Source organism: Otolemur garnettii, unplaced genomic scaffold (assembly GCF_000181295.1).
Source record: "Otolemur garnettii isolate 467f Iridium unplaced genomic scaffold, OtoGar3 scaffold00017, whole genome shotgun sequence".
In the NCBI taxonomy this organism is placed as follows: domain Eukaryota; kingdom Metazoa; phylum Chordata; class Mammalia; order Primates; family Galagidae; genus Otolemur; species Otolemur garnettii.
The window spans coordinates 13,073,347-13,092,443 of NW_003852412.1; the positions used below are offsets into that span (position 1 = coordinate 13,073,347).

The following is a 19,097-nucleotide window of genomic DNA, read 5'->3' on the forward strand; positions in this document are numbered from 1 at the left end:
TTAGTCCTGTATTAACTGTATGATGTGAATTCAATGTTGTACTTTCATTGTTCTTCTTGCCACTATAATTACAAAGCACTGGGAGAATCTAAACCTATTTCACAGTGGAAGAACCCAGAGAGGGTAGGTAACCATCCTAAGGTCACAGGACTACAGAAGGGCAGAGAATGAGAAGTGGATCTCCCAAATCCCAGACAAAGACTTTAACCCACACCCAACACTGGACCTGGGATAGAGAGCCTAGACTCAGGGGTCCTCAAACTTTTTAAACAGAGGGCCAGTTCACTGTCCCTCAGACCATTGGAGGGCCAGACTGTGGGCCCCAGGATGAGTTGGCTGCTAAGCAGGACAGGCAGCGGCGGCAAAAACACCTGGCAGGCTGGATAAATGTCCTAGGTGGGCTGCATGTGGCCCGAGGGCCATAGTTTGAGGACACCTGGCTAGGTAATATTCAGGATAGCTAGAATATGTCTGTTACCCAGGGGATTTCTCTCTTTGCCTATGTAAGAGGATACACCAAAGAGAAATGGCATCTTCAGGAGTTCTAATACACGTTTGTTGTTATAAAACATTTAAAATGGGCTCAGCACCTATAGCTCAACTGGCTAAGGCGCCAGCCACGTACACCTAAGGTGGCAGGTTCGAATCCCCAGCCCGGACCCGCCAAACAACAATGATGGCTGCAACCAAAAAATAGCCAGGCGTTGTGGCGGGCGCCTGTGATCCCAGCTACTTGGGAGGCAGAGGCAGGAGACTCGCTTGAGCCCAGGAGTTGGAGGTTGCTGTGAGCTGTAATGCCACGGCACTCTACCCAGGGGGACAGCTTGAGGCTCTGTCAAAAAAAAAAAAAAAAACATTTAAAATGTAAACCTGGCACCATTTCAAACCTTGCAAGTTAACAAATCATCTTAAAGTTTATTCTAATTAGAGAATCTCATTCAGTTTTTTTTTTTTAAATACTTAGGAAAAGTTCAATAAATGTGTGGCAAATGTGTGTATAAATTATTTATTAGTATGAATGAAAAAACTACCTTTTACAAAATTTTGTTTTTTAATTTCAGATCGATACGAGGATACAAAGGTTTGGGTTACATTGTTTTCATTTCTAAGGTAAAGTTCAAGTTGTAGGTGAGCCCGGGGATGTGCTGAACACCCTCACACTGTGCACTTAGGTGAGATCCCGCCCATCACCCTTCCTCCTCCCCCCTCCCCTCTTTTTCCTCTCCCTTCTCCTCACTAGACCACCTTGTGTTTTCTTTTGTGTGACTTGTAGTTGTTTATATATTGGTTTCATATTTGTATTGAGTAGGCTGGATACTTTTTCACAAAAAATTTGTATTAATTCAGTCAACTAAACTCAAATAATTTCAAGAAGCCTATCAAAGAATTATTTCTAGATGGGTTTGTTTTTTTTTTTCCTTGAGGGACATAGAGCTGAGGACAATCCTGGCAGGTCTTCAGCTTTAGTTTGACCTGCCTTGTCAGATGCTTTGCGAAGTGATCTTCAGAACAGTGCCGTGTGATGTCAGCTTGCATTAATTCTGCCCCAGAAAGAGGTGCTCAGTATTCACACTGTGTTTGTACTGGCACAGTCTATTTATGTTTCAGCTTCATTTCTGAAGGTTCACAAGTACCGCTTCCTTTAGAAGACTCTGTTCTTTTTTATACTTTCTCTTTGAAAGGACACTAATGATGTCCTATAAAGGTGCTTTCAGGGAGGTCATTAAGAAAATAACACTTATTCCAGAGAATGGAAGAAAAAAGTTATTTATTGATGTTCAACTTAACTATTCTCTTTAAAGATAATTTATGAAAAATTAAAACTACCACTTACTAAGGAAACATATCTCAGCGAAGTAACTCCATCAAACAGTATTGTATTTGTTTTTATGTAAAAAGTAATTGATTTGTTTTCGGCTATCAAGAATCATAGGTATATGTTACTAAAATTAGGTAATGTCCTTTAAATTAAATTATAAGAATGATTGTATATTAGCAAACACCGAAATGTTTCACTGATTGAGTAATATTGAATGAAAGCCATTCTTTTCAAATTTCTTCATTTGAAAGAACAATATAAATTAATAATCCAGTATTTTATCTTGCTTAGAGAACAATGAAGAGAAAGATTTTATTAAGATTCTAAATCTAGACTTTGATGATTTTAAAATGAATCTTGGGTTCCTTGAGTACCCTGGGAACCAATTAGAACAGTAGTTCTCAACCTTCCTAATGCCGTGGCCCTTTAATACAGTTCCTGTGGGTCACGAACCCCAGGTTGAGAACCGCTGAATTAGAATAACATCAAATATAGTTGTATAGCAACTATCATTCAGCTGATTGCTAAAGGCCTTTTTCAAACCTTGTCCTTTCCACCTTTTTTCTGAAGCCGGTTTCTGGCTGGCTCTGTCAATACCAAGGGCTCTCGCGTGATGACAGCCGGGTAAGTTTTGCCCAGCAGTTCCACTTCCACTTGCTGTCCCACTTCACTTAGTTCCACGGGGACATATGCAAAAGCCAGACTCTTCTGGATGCTGTAACTGTAGCTTCCAGATGTTGTGTTGCCGACCACCTGGAAAATAAGACACAACCGTCTAGTCACACAACCATCTCAGTCACAGAACTATGCTCCCCATCTCCAGGTGAAGAACTTGAACTATAGAGTCAACTTACAACACGGATGTTTTATGAGATGCTGTCTGTGGGGATAATACCAGACACAGGAGGAAAACTTCACATGGGGAGTAGATTACTGAGAGTTTACAAATGATGAAAAATAATTCTGAAGGTACACATCTGTATTACTCTGAAATTTCTCATTTTTAAGAAAGAACACAAAATTTCTTTTTTTTTTTGAGACAGAGCCTCAAGCTGCCACCCTGGGTAGAGTGCTATGGCATCACAGCTCACAGCAACCTCCAACTCCTAGGCTCAAGCGAGTCTCCTTTCTCCGCCTCCCAAGTAGCTGGGACCACAGGCGCCCGCCACAACACCCAGCTATTTTTTGGTTGCAGCCTCATTGTTGTTTGGCGGGCCTAGGCTGGATTCGAACCTGCCACCTTAGGTATATGTGGCTGGCGCCTTAGCTGCTTGAGGAACAGGCACTGAGCTGCACAAAATTTCTTAATACCAGTGCTATTTTACTCAGTGTCATGCCAAGAAATCTGATAGGAGGAAGAATCAGATACCCTAATTTTAAATTTAAAATAAAAATTTCTCCTTTATCATCAAACTAGCATGAGGAAAATAGATAAGAGGAGTGAGAATCTAAATATCCAATGCAAACTTAGTCAACTGTCCCTGTTGAGATGTAGAAAGTGGCCTGCCAAAATAGCGGGGAACTAACTATAGCTATTGATGTACATGTTATCAGTTGTCAACGGGAAGCAAACATTCTATAAGAAAGATTATATGCAGTATATCTAATATGTTCACAATTTGTGGCAACTGCAAGTCACTGAAATGGTAATTTTAACACTGCTAGCTTTACTGTGTATAAAATATTTTCCTAGACACTCTAGAGCAGTGATTTTCAACCACTGTGCCTGCACACTGGGGGGCCATGAGAGGATCTTAGGTGTGCTGTGAAATTTTTAAAAGATCATTAATTAAATTTTCAAAAGAGAGCAGTGCCTGTGGCTCCATGGGCAGGGCACCGACCCCATATACTGAGGGTGGCGGCGGGTTCAAACCTAGCCTCGGCCAAACTGCAACAAAAAAATAGCTGGGTATTGTGGCAGGCGCCTGTAGTCCTAGCTACTCAGGAGGCTGGGGCAAGAGAATAGCCTGGGCCCAGGAGTTGGAGGTTGCTATAAGCTATGAAGCCATGGCACTCTACTGAGGGTGATAAAGTGAGACTCTGTCTCTAAAAAAAAAACAATTAAAAATAAATAAATAAATAAATTTTCAAAAGAAGTTCAAAGCACAGTAAGTGTATATATATTTTTGCTCTCTCTTTTGATCAACACTTTAAGTGTGCCACAAAAGTTTAACTAGAGGTTCAGGTGTGCCGTGAGACAGAAAAGGTTGAAAAACCCTGCCCTAGAGGAACAAGTAGAATCCTGTTCCTCCCCGCAAATGCTTGTAGTCTGTAAAACAGAGTTCGGGGTTTGCTCTTTGCACCCAGTCCTGAGAAAACAGGAAGAGACCTGAGCAAGTCTCTGGGTGCGACTCCCTGACTCACTGGTGAAAAGCCCCGGGTCGCCCGGGGAAGCCCTTTCCTCCGCCCTTCCCCTCTCCTAACAGCCTAGCAGTAACTCGTCTTGCAGTCATTTCTGCATTAGTAACCCAGAGAAATAGAGTCCTTGTTTTGTGAGTGCTATTTTAAAAATATGTCTTGCCTTCTGCTGGAATTTACTTTCACGTCTACTTTAATTTCTCTCTAATCCAGGGGTGAGCAGCCCAGGGTATTTTAGAAGTCTGACCTTTCCTTTCATCTTATTACTACATCTCCAGGGAAATGTTTTTCTGGGATAAATTTTAAATAGTTGTACCTTAAAATCTTCTAGGTTCAATTAGATCCATTCCTTCTTTTTGTTCAGTTAACGCTAAGAACAACCTGTCCCCATCCTCTGCCTACTGGATTCTTATTCTTTGTTAAATAGAACATGGGCTATTTTTTTTTTAACCGATGTAAATAATTCTCTCTCTCTTTTTTTTTTTGCAGTTTTTGGCTGGGGCTGGGTTTGAACCCGCCACCTCTGGCATATGCATCTGGCGCCTCGTTTGAGTCACAGGCGCTGCTCGTAATTCTCATTTTTTTTAACCCTTTCTCTTTCTTCTCTTAAATTATGAGAAATCTCTAACAAACTTACAGAAGACAATATGGCAAATGGTCTTTGAAGGAAGTTAACAGAATTTAAGTTGAATTTAGTGTTTTTCTTTGAATATGCCTGTGTTTTAGTTTATAAATAAAGAAAAAGAAAACCTAAACCTTCCAAACTTCCCTACAAAACTTTTCTTCAAAACTCCCTTCCAAGCTAAGCTTTCTTTATAACTAATCCACCGAACATAATGAAAGCCCTTCTTAGAACCATTCTTATGCCTTGATTTTTAAAAATTAAACCTTATTTAAAATTATAATCTCTTTCTCTAGCACTGCCAATTGGATTTTACTTTTCCTTAGGGCATTCCTCACTATCTGACATCCTGTATATTTTAGTTTGTTCATTGTCTGTCTCTCTCCCCCCTGGAATGTCAACTACACAAGGACAGAGATTCTGGTCCATTTTCTTCACTGCTGTATACCCAGGGCCTAGAATAGTAGCTACTCAATAAACAGTTGCTGAATAAATGAATACATTTGGACCCTGTCTCCAGCATTGGGAAGATTTGCAAAAATAAAATAGGACATACCAAAAGCAACACAAGTCAGGACAAAGTCAGGAAATAAAAAGCGAAAAGTATTCCCTTTTCCTTCCAGAGTATAAAGAGGATCAAAGGCGGGCCTTTGAAAAAGAAGATCAAAAGAAGGACCATCTGCATGATGAGATGATATATTAGGAAATTTAAGAGATATAATTCTATAATTAGATTAGCAGCTCTGTAAGCAGATGGCATGAGGTGGGAAAGATGAATTATTATATATAGCATGTAACTCAGAGTACACATAGGGCAAAGAAAATAAAATTTTAAAGTGGAACTTGGGCTTTCAGGGTTTTTTTAATTTTAATTTGGGCCTCATCATATTTAAGACAGCTAAAAATCTGTCCATTAATTGTGGTTGACATGGAGGTTGCACAGAATATTATAACTTAAACTCTTTTTCATTCCATGGCTGAATAAAACAGAATGTTGGTGGAACGGTAAGTATAGACCGTACTGAGACAGTTGGATGGGAATAGAGTCAAAAACATAAAGCCATGGCGGCTTGGCGCCTGTAGCTCACAGGCTAGGGTGCCAGCCACATACACTGGAGCTGGCGGGTTTGAGTCCAGCCCAAGTGTGCCAAACAACAATGACAACTACAACCAAAAAATAGCCGGGCATTGTGGTAGGCACCTGTAGTCCCACCTACTCAAGAGGCTGAGGCAAGAGAATCACTTAAGCCCAAGAGTTAGAGGTTGCTGTGAGCTGTGATGCCACGGCACTCTACTGAGGGTGACATAGTAAGACTCTGTCTCAAAAAATACACACACACACACACACACACACACACACATATATATATAAAGCCATGGAAAAATGAAATGGAGGAAATGTAACACTTGTAAGGCACTTAATTAAATGGCATTTTAACACTTCTAGCTCTACTACATACAAAATATTTTGCTAGATGCACTAGCAGAATGAGTAAAACAAAACTGAGTAAAGAGAACTTTAGATGTTATCTCCTCCAGTGGCTTCATTTTATAGATGAGAAGACGGAGGCCCCAAGATCAGGCCAGGATCAGGTCAAGCAGTTAGTTAAGGGCAGAGCTGGTTATCAGTAGAAATCTCATGAATTGTGGGCAAATCTGAAATTGGAGGAGGAGCATATATTAAGAAAGGAGGGCTAAACAAGAGATGTAGAACAGAAAGAGGAGACAAAGAGGAAAGCAGGAACAGTTTAAACAGAAGAGCAAACTTAGCCCAACTTAAGGCGGAGGTAGAGGGCAGCCTGTCAGGTCTGAGAGGTGAAGGAACTTGAGATCTGAGAAAAGTCTCTTGGCTTCATAGTATCTGATAACATCCACCTGCTCCTCAGATGTATAAGAATTGTGTGGGATATAATTAAAATATTAGGAGACTACAGGAAGAGATCGGTGGAGACAGAAAAGGGAATAGACTGGAGTATTCTGGATGCCTTCCAGAAAAGGACCAGAAATTCACAGTCCAAAAAGACCTGGGTTGGAAATTGGCTCCATCAACCACTGGCTGTGTAACCTCAAGCAAAATGGAGATAATCAGACACATCTGGAAGGGTACTATAAAATGAATTAACTGAGAGAGCACCTGAGCAATGTCTGCTATACCTTAATAGTCAGAACTCAGTAGACATCACTCCTACATCAAACTGGTCCACACCTCAGCCCAAACTGCCAATTTTCTAGTAATCCAAAAGCTGTGCTTTGACACCACTGACTTTCCCCACCCCAAGCACTGAAGAGATTGAGAAAACGGAAACAATATTGAGTAGGCCACAGTAAGTGAGAAAAAAAAAAAAGCCCAGGCACAGAATCTCTTGAGTCTTGGGTATTGACCAAGCTGACCCTGTTCAATATGGAACAGCTGCTCTGATAAGCCCTGCAGGCCCTGTGCCCTCCCCATCCATGGCCTAAGGTGGGCAGCCCACACCGGCCAACACACATCCAAACAGTCAGCCAAACTGGGTTTTACAAAGTGATAAAAAGTGGAGAAAATAAAGCCCCATTGATAAGTTCTCTGACTAACCCTGGTTTTAGTGAGTGCAAATAGAGATCATGAAAAGTAACATTCCAAAGTGAGAAGGTGATTTTACTTTTCCCGAAGAATCAAATGGTTTCCACTTTTCACTTTACTCTTTAAGGTTCTACTGTCTATTGTCTTAGATGTTTTCGTTTGGAAATTCTTTCTGCTAATGTGCTAACTACCTCCTTCTGCAAGGTCCACGGGAAACCAAATCAGAATGTCAAGTTCTTTATAAAACCCATCTTTTGCATTCACAGATATGGATGGGCAAGCAAATTGATCATTTTACCCTCTAAACTGTACCTTCCTCATTGTTCAATGTATTTTTTAATCTTTGGGTTTATTTTCTTTAAACAAAGCATATGGAATTTTACATTTCCAAAAATGACCCGCATTTCATTTTCCTTTCAGTTAATTGCTCGGTGTTCCTTGAATGTTAGTTCAAAAATCAAAATGTATCATCCCTCTAATAAATAAATGCATTAATTAATAACAAAAGAGTATAAAAGGAAACATACAGGAACAAGGGGAGTTTCTGTTATAGAAGAGATTGCGTCCCCTGGCAATGAGGTCCTCAGGACTCACCTTGCCATTGTACCAGACGCTTTCATTTCCCTCCGGATCAACATCATCCGTTGCCAAGGTGAGGAAGACCAGTCTTCGTTTCAGCCCCTTGGCTTTAATCTGTCTCAGTGCTTGCTTTCCTATGAAGTCTGCGGGCTGCAGGAATCCAAGATAATGATGATGAATGAATGCTCAGACGCTGTGACAAGGTTAGGGATGCAAGCATTTAAATTTGTCTTTGCTATTTTCTCACCAATTACACATTAAATAAAAATACAGATGGGATCAAATGTCTAGACAAGTATATCTTAGTCCTCAAATGACAGTATCAGCCACCTATTCCTTCAGAATAGGTTAGATTTAAGGGTAATAACTTGTAATGACAATCTTACCAGAACCACCTAGGCAGAAAAATATAAGACATATTGTGCTGGTGGATTATGAAAGTGACCCTTGTATTTAATGGGTCTAGACAGTGGGACAGGCCATCAGTGAGCAAAGTGTGACTTAATTTCTACCTATAAGAAGACTTTTGCAGAAAGAAATTCATTTTTTTTTTTTAGAATGTGATGCTAAAACAACCCCAGAATGTAACATAAATGTTTTTCTTGTTCAGAATAATGGTCCCTGGAATTTCCTAATTGGGTTGCATGCATTAGTTCATTCAGGATATATTTATTGAGTCCCTACTATGTGTGAGGCATCATGCTGCCTAGCCCTGTGTGGGTAACAAAGACATTCAAACACAGACATTCTGATCAAAGAGCTTATTCTCGAACACTGTTCTTTTTGACCTTTTTTCTTCCTCCTTCTATGCCACACATGCCAGTGCTAATACACTCCCAGGGCACAGTCAGGTTAGTCCAGTGCTAAGTAAGTGCGTAAAAGCAACATTGTTACAGTGATTACCTTGAACCTGTTCTTACCTGTAAAAATATATATATAGGAATCAGACAAACTTGACAACTTTTGCATTTTTTAGTAATATGCTTCAACTGAGTAGAGCACACCGGTGAGCAATGTTCCTCAGTGGGGACACTTAGCTAACGAGATAGATACACTTCTACCCACCCAAATTCCAGGGGACACTTTGGAAAGTGTGATAAGCTAGTCAGAGGTGAGGAGAGAGCAAGGAGAGTTCTCTGGGGACCCTAAGCTGAGGCTTCCAAATGCTGTGCCTGGATCAGCATCTCTTATCTAGGTTGGGGAAAAAGGGAAATTTGTGACATACAGATCATATCTCTGGTGAATGAGATTTAATCAGAGATTAAAATATAGAACGCAAGATTCTCAAAATAGTTCCCATATATGGATTAGTCTCTTAAAGAAAAAAAAATTCCACAAATGTTATTTTATTTTTCATTCATTAATTAACATTTATTTTTTGAGACAGAGTCTCACTCTGTCACCCTGGGTAGAGTGCTGGGGTGACACAGCTCACAACAACCTCAATCTCTTGGGCTCAAGTGATGCTCTTGCCTCAGCCTCCTAAGTAGCTGGGTGCCTGCCACCAAGTCCAGCTAATTTTTCTATTTTTAGTAGAGATGGGGTCTCGCTTTTGCTCAGGCTGGTCTCGAACTCCTGAGCTCAAACAATCCACCCACCTCAGCCTTCCAGAGTGCTGGAATTATAGGCTTGAGCCTCCACAACCAGCCCACAAATTTTAATTGATTCATTGGCTGTAAGAAATTGGTGATATTTTTTGCCAAAGATGTCCCCTACCACTAATATTTAGAACTTACATAGCTCTTTCTGCACATGAAATATTTAGGACTAAGTGCAGTAAACCCCTAACCTCCCAGAGAAGCAGCAGGAGGGGTCCTCACACGCCCTCTGCTGAGACCCCGTCTACTCCACTCCTTTATTGATTCAGAGCCTCTAGGATGAACCCACCATGAAATATGATGTCTATGGACATTTCAACTTTAAATTACGGACCTACACAGGAAGCTAGTTTCCATTAGCCAAGGTTAAAATAATGTGCGAAATCAAAGTTCAATACCCCCTCCTTCCCCAGGGTGATCCAGATGGTGAGAACCAACCATAAAGTTTTACCATGAAGCTAGACCACAGAAATTTAAGGAAGACTAGAACTTACATTATTTCATACAAGACTAATGGGGGGAAACACACAGGAAGAGCTTAATTTATTTGAATTTATGTGTAGGATAAATTCATGGTAATAAAAGTCATAAACCAAGTTCCCTCTAAAACACATACAGTTGACCTTTGAATGACACTGGTTTGAACTGCGAGGGTCTACTCATACTCAGATTTTTTCCAGCCAAATGCTCCATATGCTGATGGAAAACACAGCATTGCTCTAATCTCCTACCTATATATGGTAGGAGACCATATACAGGAACTATATACAGAAAACTCCATAACAACACATGTGTGGCTATCTTTTTAAAAAGAGATTTGCTACCATAGATAAATGATGACAACGGGTACTTTCTCGAGTTCTTATTGACATGGGAATAAATAACTACAATGAATAGGTCACATACCTTATTGTATGGAAAACACTTATACCAGTACTGAGCTCCACTGAACTCTGCAGTGTGACTTGTCTTAACCTGTTTCTTCACCTCCTGTCATGAAATCTGAGTCTTTATCATTGGAGATTCATTTAGATCTTGAAGATTCTTAATCTTTCTGAGTCCTTTCTTAAAGAATTTTCTTTAATTATTTACTCAACTGTTAAGCCCCTGCTATATATCAAGTACCATGTTAGATATAGATTATTGGGATCTTAGGAGAATGTGTTCTTACAGCTTCAAGGAAGCCCCTGGGGACGTGTGCACCCATTCCCTCCACATCACAACACGTCCAGTCCTGAAATCACTATATCTCCTCAACGTACCAGAGAATAAAAGAACAATTTGAGGGTAGTGGAAATGTAGCAGAACATGACACATCATAGTCTATGGCACCTATTAGTGGCATCAATTTTGAAACATGGCTCATGGTTGCTTCTGCTTGTTGTATGGGAGTGTAAAAATACCAAAGTTCTATACATTTAAAACAAAGAATGTCTAATGTGTGGAGGCGGAGATGCAAATTAATAGATGCTACAATAGAGGTATGGACAGTGGGGGCCCAAAGAAGAATGTGACCCTTTCTACCCAGGCTGGGGGCAACATTTTGTCAGCAGCAGTGGTACAGAGGAGTTGCCTGAGTTGCATTTTGAAAGATGAGTAGGTTTTATAATCGCTATTGTTTGCACAGCCTTTTCCAAAAGTGCTTGTACTCACATTATAATTTGGTCTTCACAACAACCCCAGTGGTGGATTTGGGGCCTAAAAGCAGTGAATTAACGTAGCCAAAGACAGGCAATCCCAACAAACTTGTTAAGAACCAGGACCTCAGGAGTCCCAGCCCTGTTCTTTCCTCTACTGAGAGCAACCTTACTGAGCTTCTAAAGCCAGTATCTGCTGCACCTCGGGAGGGGCCAGGGGAAAGCCGACCATGACCAAAGCTTTCAAAAAGGGGGATTTGGGGGGGGTGCTAGATGAGAGCCGTGGGGGCAAGTGCCAGGAGAAGGATCAGATGTGCTAGAAGAGGAGCCTAACTCTACCTTTGCCAAATTCATAATTTACTAAAGGCTTAGGAGGAACATCAGGTATCAGCTAGTCAGGAGGGAAAAAGAAAGCGGGTGGGGGCAGAAAAACTTTCTGTAGGAAAAAATACAGTAGTAAATTCACTTTTAAAAATTAATAAGTAACGTTTATAATTGATCAGGTACTTGGTATGTGTCAGATATTGTGCTGAGAGCTTCACATTCATGACAATCCTATGAGACAAATATCCCCAGTTTATGGAAGAGGCTCAGTTACACAGTGATTTAAGTCAGCACCTTTAGATTTTATCCACATATATATATATTTTATCCATATTTTAAAAAATGCTTTGCCAGGGGCAAAGGAGATGGCTCACACCTGTAATCCTAGTACTTTGGGAGGCCATGGCATGTGGATTGCTTGAACTGATTGCTTGAACTCAAGAGTTCAAGACCAGCCTGAGCAAGAGTGAGACCCTGTCTCTACTAAAAATAGAAAAAAATTAGCTGACCTTCAGGGTGGGTGCCTGTAGTCCCAGCTATTCAGCAGGCTGAGGCAGGAGGATCACTGAAACCCAAGAGTTTGAGGTTGCTGAAAGCTATGATGATGCCACAGCACTCTATTAGGGCAGCAGAGTGAGACTCTATCTCAAAAAAAAAAAAAAAAAAAATTGGCAGCGCCTGTAGCTCAAAGGAGTAGGGTGCTGGCCCCATTTGCTGGAGGTGGTACGTTCAAACCCAGCCCTGGCCAAAAACTGCAAAAAAAAAAAAAGCTTGGGCCTGGAGCCTACCAATGGGAAGTTTAGCTTATGTAAGTTCAGCTCTAAATGAAGAATGTTTCTTCTGAATTTCTTCCAGGTGCCCTGGATCTATTTTGAGCAACATTACACAATATTTTTGTACTATGTAAAATGTAAAAGTCTTTTAAAATACCTTGAGGTTAATATTCATGAATTTGACATCTGTATCTGTCTATCCCTGAATAAGGAAGTGAAACTGTCAGTAACATCACCCTCAGACATGAATGAAAGCAATACTCTAACAAACAAAAGCAACAAGAACATTGAAGATATTCAGCAATCCCTGAAGATAAGGAACACAAACTCCTAGCACAGACAGGAGATGGCACTTGTCCCCGACACAATCTCCCCTTCCCAAACTAACTAGGCTCCTGACTTAGGAAGATTTAAAGTGAGGTGATGGCATTTCATTCTTATTTTACTTGGCTTTGCTTCCAAGACTGTAGATTCTACTCTACTATGTGGTCATTAATTATAAATGAGAAGAAAATGTGTCTGAAGGTTAATGTTATCCTTAAAATTGGAGCTTTCAGGATAACCCAAGAACAGAAATATATTTCTTTAATGAGTCATTGCCAAATTAACTGTATAAATAGCTGTTAATGCCTTTGAGAAATGTATAAATTATTGGGGCACTGAGACCACAGCCTAGTATTGATTTGTGTTTTTTTTTTAATTCATTAATTTTAAATAGCAATAGGAACCATTAAAATGGCCATTTTTAATATACATTAAATATAACATCCACCTATATGAAAAGGTTAAGTAGATTTTAAGTGAAATATAATTACTTGTCTCTTATTTGTTCTGTTAAAAGCATGCATATTACCTAAAAGCACATGTAAATGAAATAAATTAAATCAATATATTTTTTGGTGTGATTCTTAGGGCAATGAAGAGTTCTCAGATATGTAGCAGTTAAGGTCAAATTTGATGGCAGCAGTGGCAGGAAAGGTCTAATATAGAGAGTTGGGGTCATGGGCTATAAGGGACCAGGGCAGAGATCATGAAAATATGGTCTTGGACCTTTTATTTTCCATCTGCACGCAGTCAGAATCCATCAGCAACTTCAAGGAAATCATCAGTTTGATTTAACTTTTTGGCCAAAATCTTTTTAAATCTAAATATCAGAAGTTCTAAAAACATGAGGGTGATCAGTCTGACATCCCGCATCACAGTTGTGTTCCCCGGGGAGTCAGGCACAGCTCTGGCTGTGGAATCAGGCTCCTGGGTTCACAGGCATGAGGACAGCTGCAGGGAGACCCACAGGTCACCAGCTTCTGCAAGTAGCAGAGTGGAGATGGAAATCCCAGTGACAGGCTTCTGCCACTGCCCACTTCCCTCCATGCTTTTCTGAAAAGTTTCTCATTTAAAATGGGCTTCATCATTTAAAACACCCCTTACAAGACCCCCTGTGTAAAGCCTGTGGCCGTTACTCGCCTGTGGTCTGTGTTGACTTGACTCTCCTCATTGAGTGGTACAGTTCCCTACGCACCTGTGCCTCCCGCCAACACTGACAAAGCCGTGTGCTGGGTTTATGCGGGGAATGGACTGACTTGAAACCTGCCCCCATCAAGACAAATTATAGCATTATTCACTTCATATTCACAGAATCAGAATCACGGGAGTCCTCAGGCAAGCCAAAAATGTTGTCCAATCTCATTTGTCCTATAGAAAACTAAAGTCCAACAAAGGGTCTTGCCTACAGTGACAAAGTGAGTTAGCACCAAACCTCAAACCCAGAGAGAAAAACAAGAGAAAAATTCAATTCAATTCAAGTTGGGGGTGGGGGGTGGGGAGGAGGGTGAGGGATTAGTATGCTCCCACCTAATGGGCACAATGTAAAGGTATATGGCACGCCTCCTTGGGACACAACTAGAACAGGGACTTTACCTAACAAATGCAAACATTGTAACCTAATCATTTGTACCCTCATATTAATCTGAAATTACAGAAAAAGAAAAAAATACCCAGGCGTCTAAATGCTTGCTTTCTTTTCTACTATGCAGAGTTTCTTAACATCTCACACAAATTCACAACTACCACAATTCCAGTATCCCTTTGAGAGCAAAATGTTAAATTATTAGTTTAGCGACTACAGTCTGTTATCACTGGCTGGAAAAATGAACAAGCCCACATACATGTAATTCTCAATCTCCGCGCTTAGCAATTTAAAAGAAACAACTCATCTAGCATTTTTCTCACCAAAATCACTGACCAGTTAAGAATTCCTTCTACAAAAAGTCTTTCGCATAACTAGAAAAGGGACCTCACTAAAAGGAGGGGATAAAGTAGAAACCGGAGAAAATATTTAAAATATCATTCATAAGCCAGGCTACTAATCAGGCTAATTCGTGTTCAAACCAAAAGTCAGATTTTCAAAACTAAAATAGTCCTCCTTGACTGTGTTCTATAAATTTTACTAGATTTGCTAGTAAAGAGAACATTTATTTTTCAGTTTTAAATCTAATGATTCAAAGTAAAACTGTTGAAATGGACCTGTGTCTTTATCAGATCAATAATGTTTAACTGCTTTAGCAACAATTAAAACGTAAAGTTTTCCTAATAGTTTTCATCTCTCTAGAGTGAAGAATAATTGCCCATTTATGTTTTAAGCAGAGCACTTAAGCCGAAATGCAAAGTAAATAATTATTAAAGGAAATAAGAAAAACATAAAGAAAGGACTCCCCAATAAGGACCCAGGATTTCCTTGCTGAGATCTTCAAAAAACAAAAAGGATTTTATGCGTAGTTGCTTTTCTCTAAAGGATTTACTCAAATTCAATTCTGTTAGATGAAAAGGAACTAACACGTAGTGAGGAACAAAATGTCCTTTATCTCATCTAATGCTTACAACAAACTTAGGAGGTGACTATTTTCTTCATTTTATAGATGAAAAAACTGAAGTGCTTACAGATTAAGTGATTTGTTTAGTGTTAGAAGCAATAAGGGGCAGAGCCATGATATTTAGTAAGCCTCCCACCGTATTTAGTAAGCCTCTCCTTGACCAGACACAGTGGTGGGCCCTGAGGATTCTTGCCCTCTGCCCCTAAGGTGTTCACAGTCTAAGCGAGGAGGTGGCCAGGAATAAGGTGTGATAAGCACCATGGTAGAGGTAAGTACAGGGTGCTAAGAAGAGGGGTTCCCACCAGTCCCCCACTTCAGTTACCACCTATGTATGGAACTGCAAGGTTAACTTCTAGAGCAGAGCTCTGCAAACGCATGCGTTCCACTTGGCTATCCCACAGCTCTCAGACTCCCCAAATCCCCCCACCACCCCACCACGCCCCTCATCCTGTATTTCTACATTCATTTACAGCATCCTACATCCTCCTCCCTGTCCCTTCACATGCAGACTCAGTGGTCTCCATCCTACTTTCTATCACTCACCCCTCTTTCTTCTCTATCCTGCAGCCACGACTATAGTTGAAAGCCTTTGCCATCTTTCCAAGGGATTTCTTCAATAATTGGTAAACTGATCTTGCAGTCACCAGACCAGCTCACCTTTGACCTGTTTTCCATTACCAGAGTGTCACTCCTTTCAATGTCTCCAGGATATACTGAAAAGTCTTAGCCTGGCAGACAAGAGCCTTCACAATGAGGTCCTGGGACTTCTCTAATGTCTCCTCAGATCACCTCCTGACGCTGCTTCCAACAGCAAACCACGTATTGGGTGCCATCTAGGGCCCAACCCTGAGCTAAGGGTTGGGAACAAAATGATACCCAAAACATTACCAGCACCGGTACTCAAGAAGTTTATGTTGTACTCCAAAGAAAAAGGGGAAAATTAAACAAGTAATTGTAACAAGTCCTTTAAGGAGAACATAGCTGCAAAATTTCTTTTTGAAAGTATCAATAAAATCCACTATTATATAAAAAGATAATATGTCATTACCAAGTGGGTTTTATTCCAAAAATAAATAATTGGCATAACATCAGAAAATTAATAAATGCAACAAATCATATAACACACTAAAAAAAAGATATTATCACAATAGATACAGAGAAAGCATTTGCTAAAATTCAATATTTATTCCTCACTTAAAAAAAAAAAAACTTTTAACACCAGTAATAGGAGGAAATGTCCTCAAGCTGATAAGGCACACCTAGGCAGGAATATAGGGCAAGAAAATGAAATAAAAGATATCCAGATTAGAAAAGACAAAGAAAAGCTTTATTTATTTAAAGACAGTCTCACTTTATCGCCCTCAGTAGAGTGCCGTGGAGTCACACAGCTCACAGCAACCTCCAGTTCTTGGGCTTAGCCGATTCTCTCGCCTCAGCCTCCCGAGTACCTTGGACTACAGGCACCCGCCACAACCCCCAGCTATTTTTTGTTGCAGTTTGGCTGAGGCCAGGCTTGAACACACCACCCTTGGTATATGGGGCCAGTGTCCTACTCAGTGAGCCACAGGCACTGCTCAAAAGCTTTATTTTTATATATGATTTTCCATGTAGGAAATCGACAAAAAGCTACTGGAACCACTAAGTGGATTTAGCCAACTTCCAGAATATAAAATCAATATGCAAAGCCAACTGTATTTCTATATATTAGTGAGAAATTGAAAATTGAAATAAAAATGTTACAATAGTATAAAAATATGAAATACTTAGCCGGGCGTTGTGGTAGGCGCCTGTAGTCCCAGCTACTTGGGAGGCTGAGGCAAGAGAATCACTTAAAGCCCAAGAGTTGGAGGTTGCTGTGAGCTGTGAAGGCACAGCTCTCTACCGAGGGTAACATAGTGAGACTCTGCCTCAAAAAGAAAAAAAGAAAGAAAATGAAATACTCCAGGATAAACATGTCAAAAGATGTGCAGGACCTATAAAACATTTCTGAGAGAATTTAAAGATGACCTGAGTAAATGGAGAGATGTACCTTGTTGATGAGTTGGAAGGTGCAATCCCAATCAAAATCCCAGGGGGCTTTTTCTTTTTTTTTTTTTTTGGTATAAATTGATGAACTGATTCTAAAATTCATGGAAATTCAAAGGACCTAGACTAGTCAAAACGACTTTAAGAAAGAACTAATGTGCAGGACTCCACAACCTTATTTGAACCACAGTACTCAAGACAGTATAGCATTAGCATCAAGACAGACAAATGGGTCAGTGGAACACAGTACAGTCAAGGAACAGACCTACAACCATATGGATAACTGATTTTTGAAAGTACAGAACACGCTGCCTTTCAAACAAATGACACTGACAACCATTGGTCCTCCGGACACACAAAAAATGAAACTTCAGTTCATACCTCATACCAGATATAAAAACTAACTAAAGATGGATCATAAACCTACAGGTAACAAGTAGGATGAAAGAAGAAAACAAAGGAGAAAATCTCTGTGACTTTGGCATAGCCAAAGATTTCTCAGATATGAGCAGAAAGCATGATCCGTAACAGAACAAACTGATGACGAATTTTAAAATTCCAAAAATTAAAAACTTCTGCTCTGTGAAAGACACTATCAGACAAATGAAAAGTCAAGACAGCCTGGAAGAAAGTTTGCAACTCATGTGTCTGATAAAAGACTCATACTTGGAGTCCGTAAAGAACTTTAACATCTCAGTAATAAGAAAACCAGCCCAAGTAAAAAGGGGTAAGAGATTAGAGACTTCAAAAAAGAAGAAATAGGAATGGTAGGACACACATAAACCATCTCCAACATCATTACTCATTAAGGAAATAAAGTAAAACCATGATGAGACACCACAGACATGTCTTCAAATAGCTAAAATTTAATAAAAACTGACTTTGAAGGCCGGGCAAGGTGGCTCACACTTGTAATCCTAGTACTCTGGGAGGCAAAGGCAGGTGGAATGCCTGAACTCAGAAGTTAAAGACCAGCTTGAGCAAGAATGAGACCCCGTCTCTAAAAAATAGCTGGGCATTGTGGTGGGCACCTGTAGTCCCAGCTACTTGAGAGGCTGAGGCAAGAGAATCGCTTGAGCCCAAGAGTTTGAGGTTGTTGTGAGCTATGATGCCATGGCACTGTACTGAGCGTGACAAAGTGAAATTCTCAATTGTCTCAAAAAACAAACCAACAACAAAACAAAGAAAACTGACCTGGACAAGCTTTGACAAGGATGTAGACTAGGCACTGAAATGCTATCTACTGCTGGTAGGAATGTAAAACATAGAATAGTACATTGTATTACAAAGCGGTTTGTTAAAAAGTTACCCTAACATATCCTAGCCATTTGATCCAGCCATTCCACTCTTACATATTTTACCCAAGAGAAAAGAAAGCATATGTTCATACAAAAACCTGTGCACAAAAGTTCACAGTAGAAGCTGACCCTTAAACAACACAAGTTAATAGGGTGAGTCCACTTTAGTGTAGTTTTTTTTTTTTCAACCAACAGCATCAAAAATATAGTGTTTGAGGGATGCACATCCTGTGTATACAGAGGGCTGACTTTCCTATCCATGAGTGGTGCAGGGTTGACCTCAGGACTTGAGGTGGATACAGATCCTTGGGTTGGGTGATCCTGGAACCAATGAGGACACATCTGTCATCTTATTTGTAATACCCCTATACTGGAAATGATTCAATTTTTGTCAACAAGCAAGTATATCAGCTCGGTGCCCATAGCACAGTGGTTATAGCAACAGCCACATACACCGAGGGTGGCAGGTTCAAACCTGGCCTGGGCCCATGAAACAACTGCAACAACAAAAAAAATAGCCAGGTGTTGTGGCAGGAGCCTGTAGTCCCAGCTACTTGGGAGGCTGAGGCAAGAGAATTGCTTAAGCCCAAGAGTTGGAGGTTGCTGTGAGCTGTGATGCCGCAGCACTCTACCC

The 19,097-nt window shown here is 40.3% G+C and overlaps 1 protein-coding gene across 1 annotated transcript in view; it reads right to left on the reverse strand.

The window, feature by feature from the left end:
• Positions 1-1,751: 1,751 nt before the first annotated feature.
• The window catches only part of DMGDH (dimethylglycine dehydrogenase), a 66,285-nt gene continuing 48,939 nt past the window's right edge, over positions 1,752-19,097 (reverse strand). Inside the window, exons 15-16 of the mRNA XM_003785938.3 lie at positions 7,954-8,088; positions 1,752-2,572 (exon numbers count right to left, since the gene is read on the reverse strand). Of these exons, the coding sequence (XP_003785986.1) occupies positions 2,357-2,572; positions 7,954-8,088 (351 nt within the window). The 3' untranslated portion in view covers positions 1,752-2,356. The remainder of the gene's footprint in view (positions 2,573-7,953; positions 8,089-19,097) is intronic.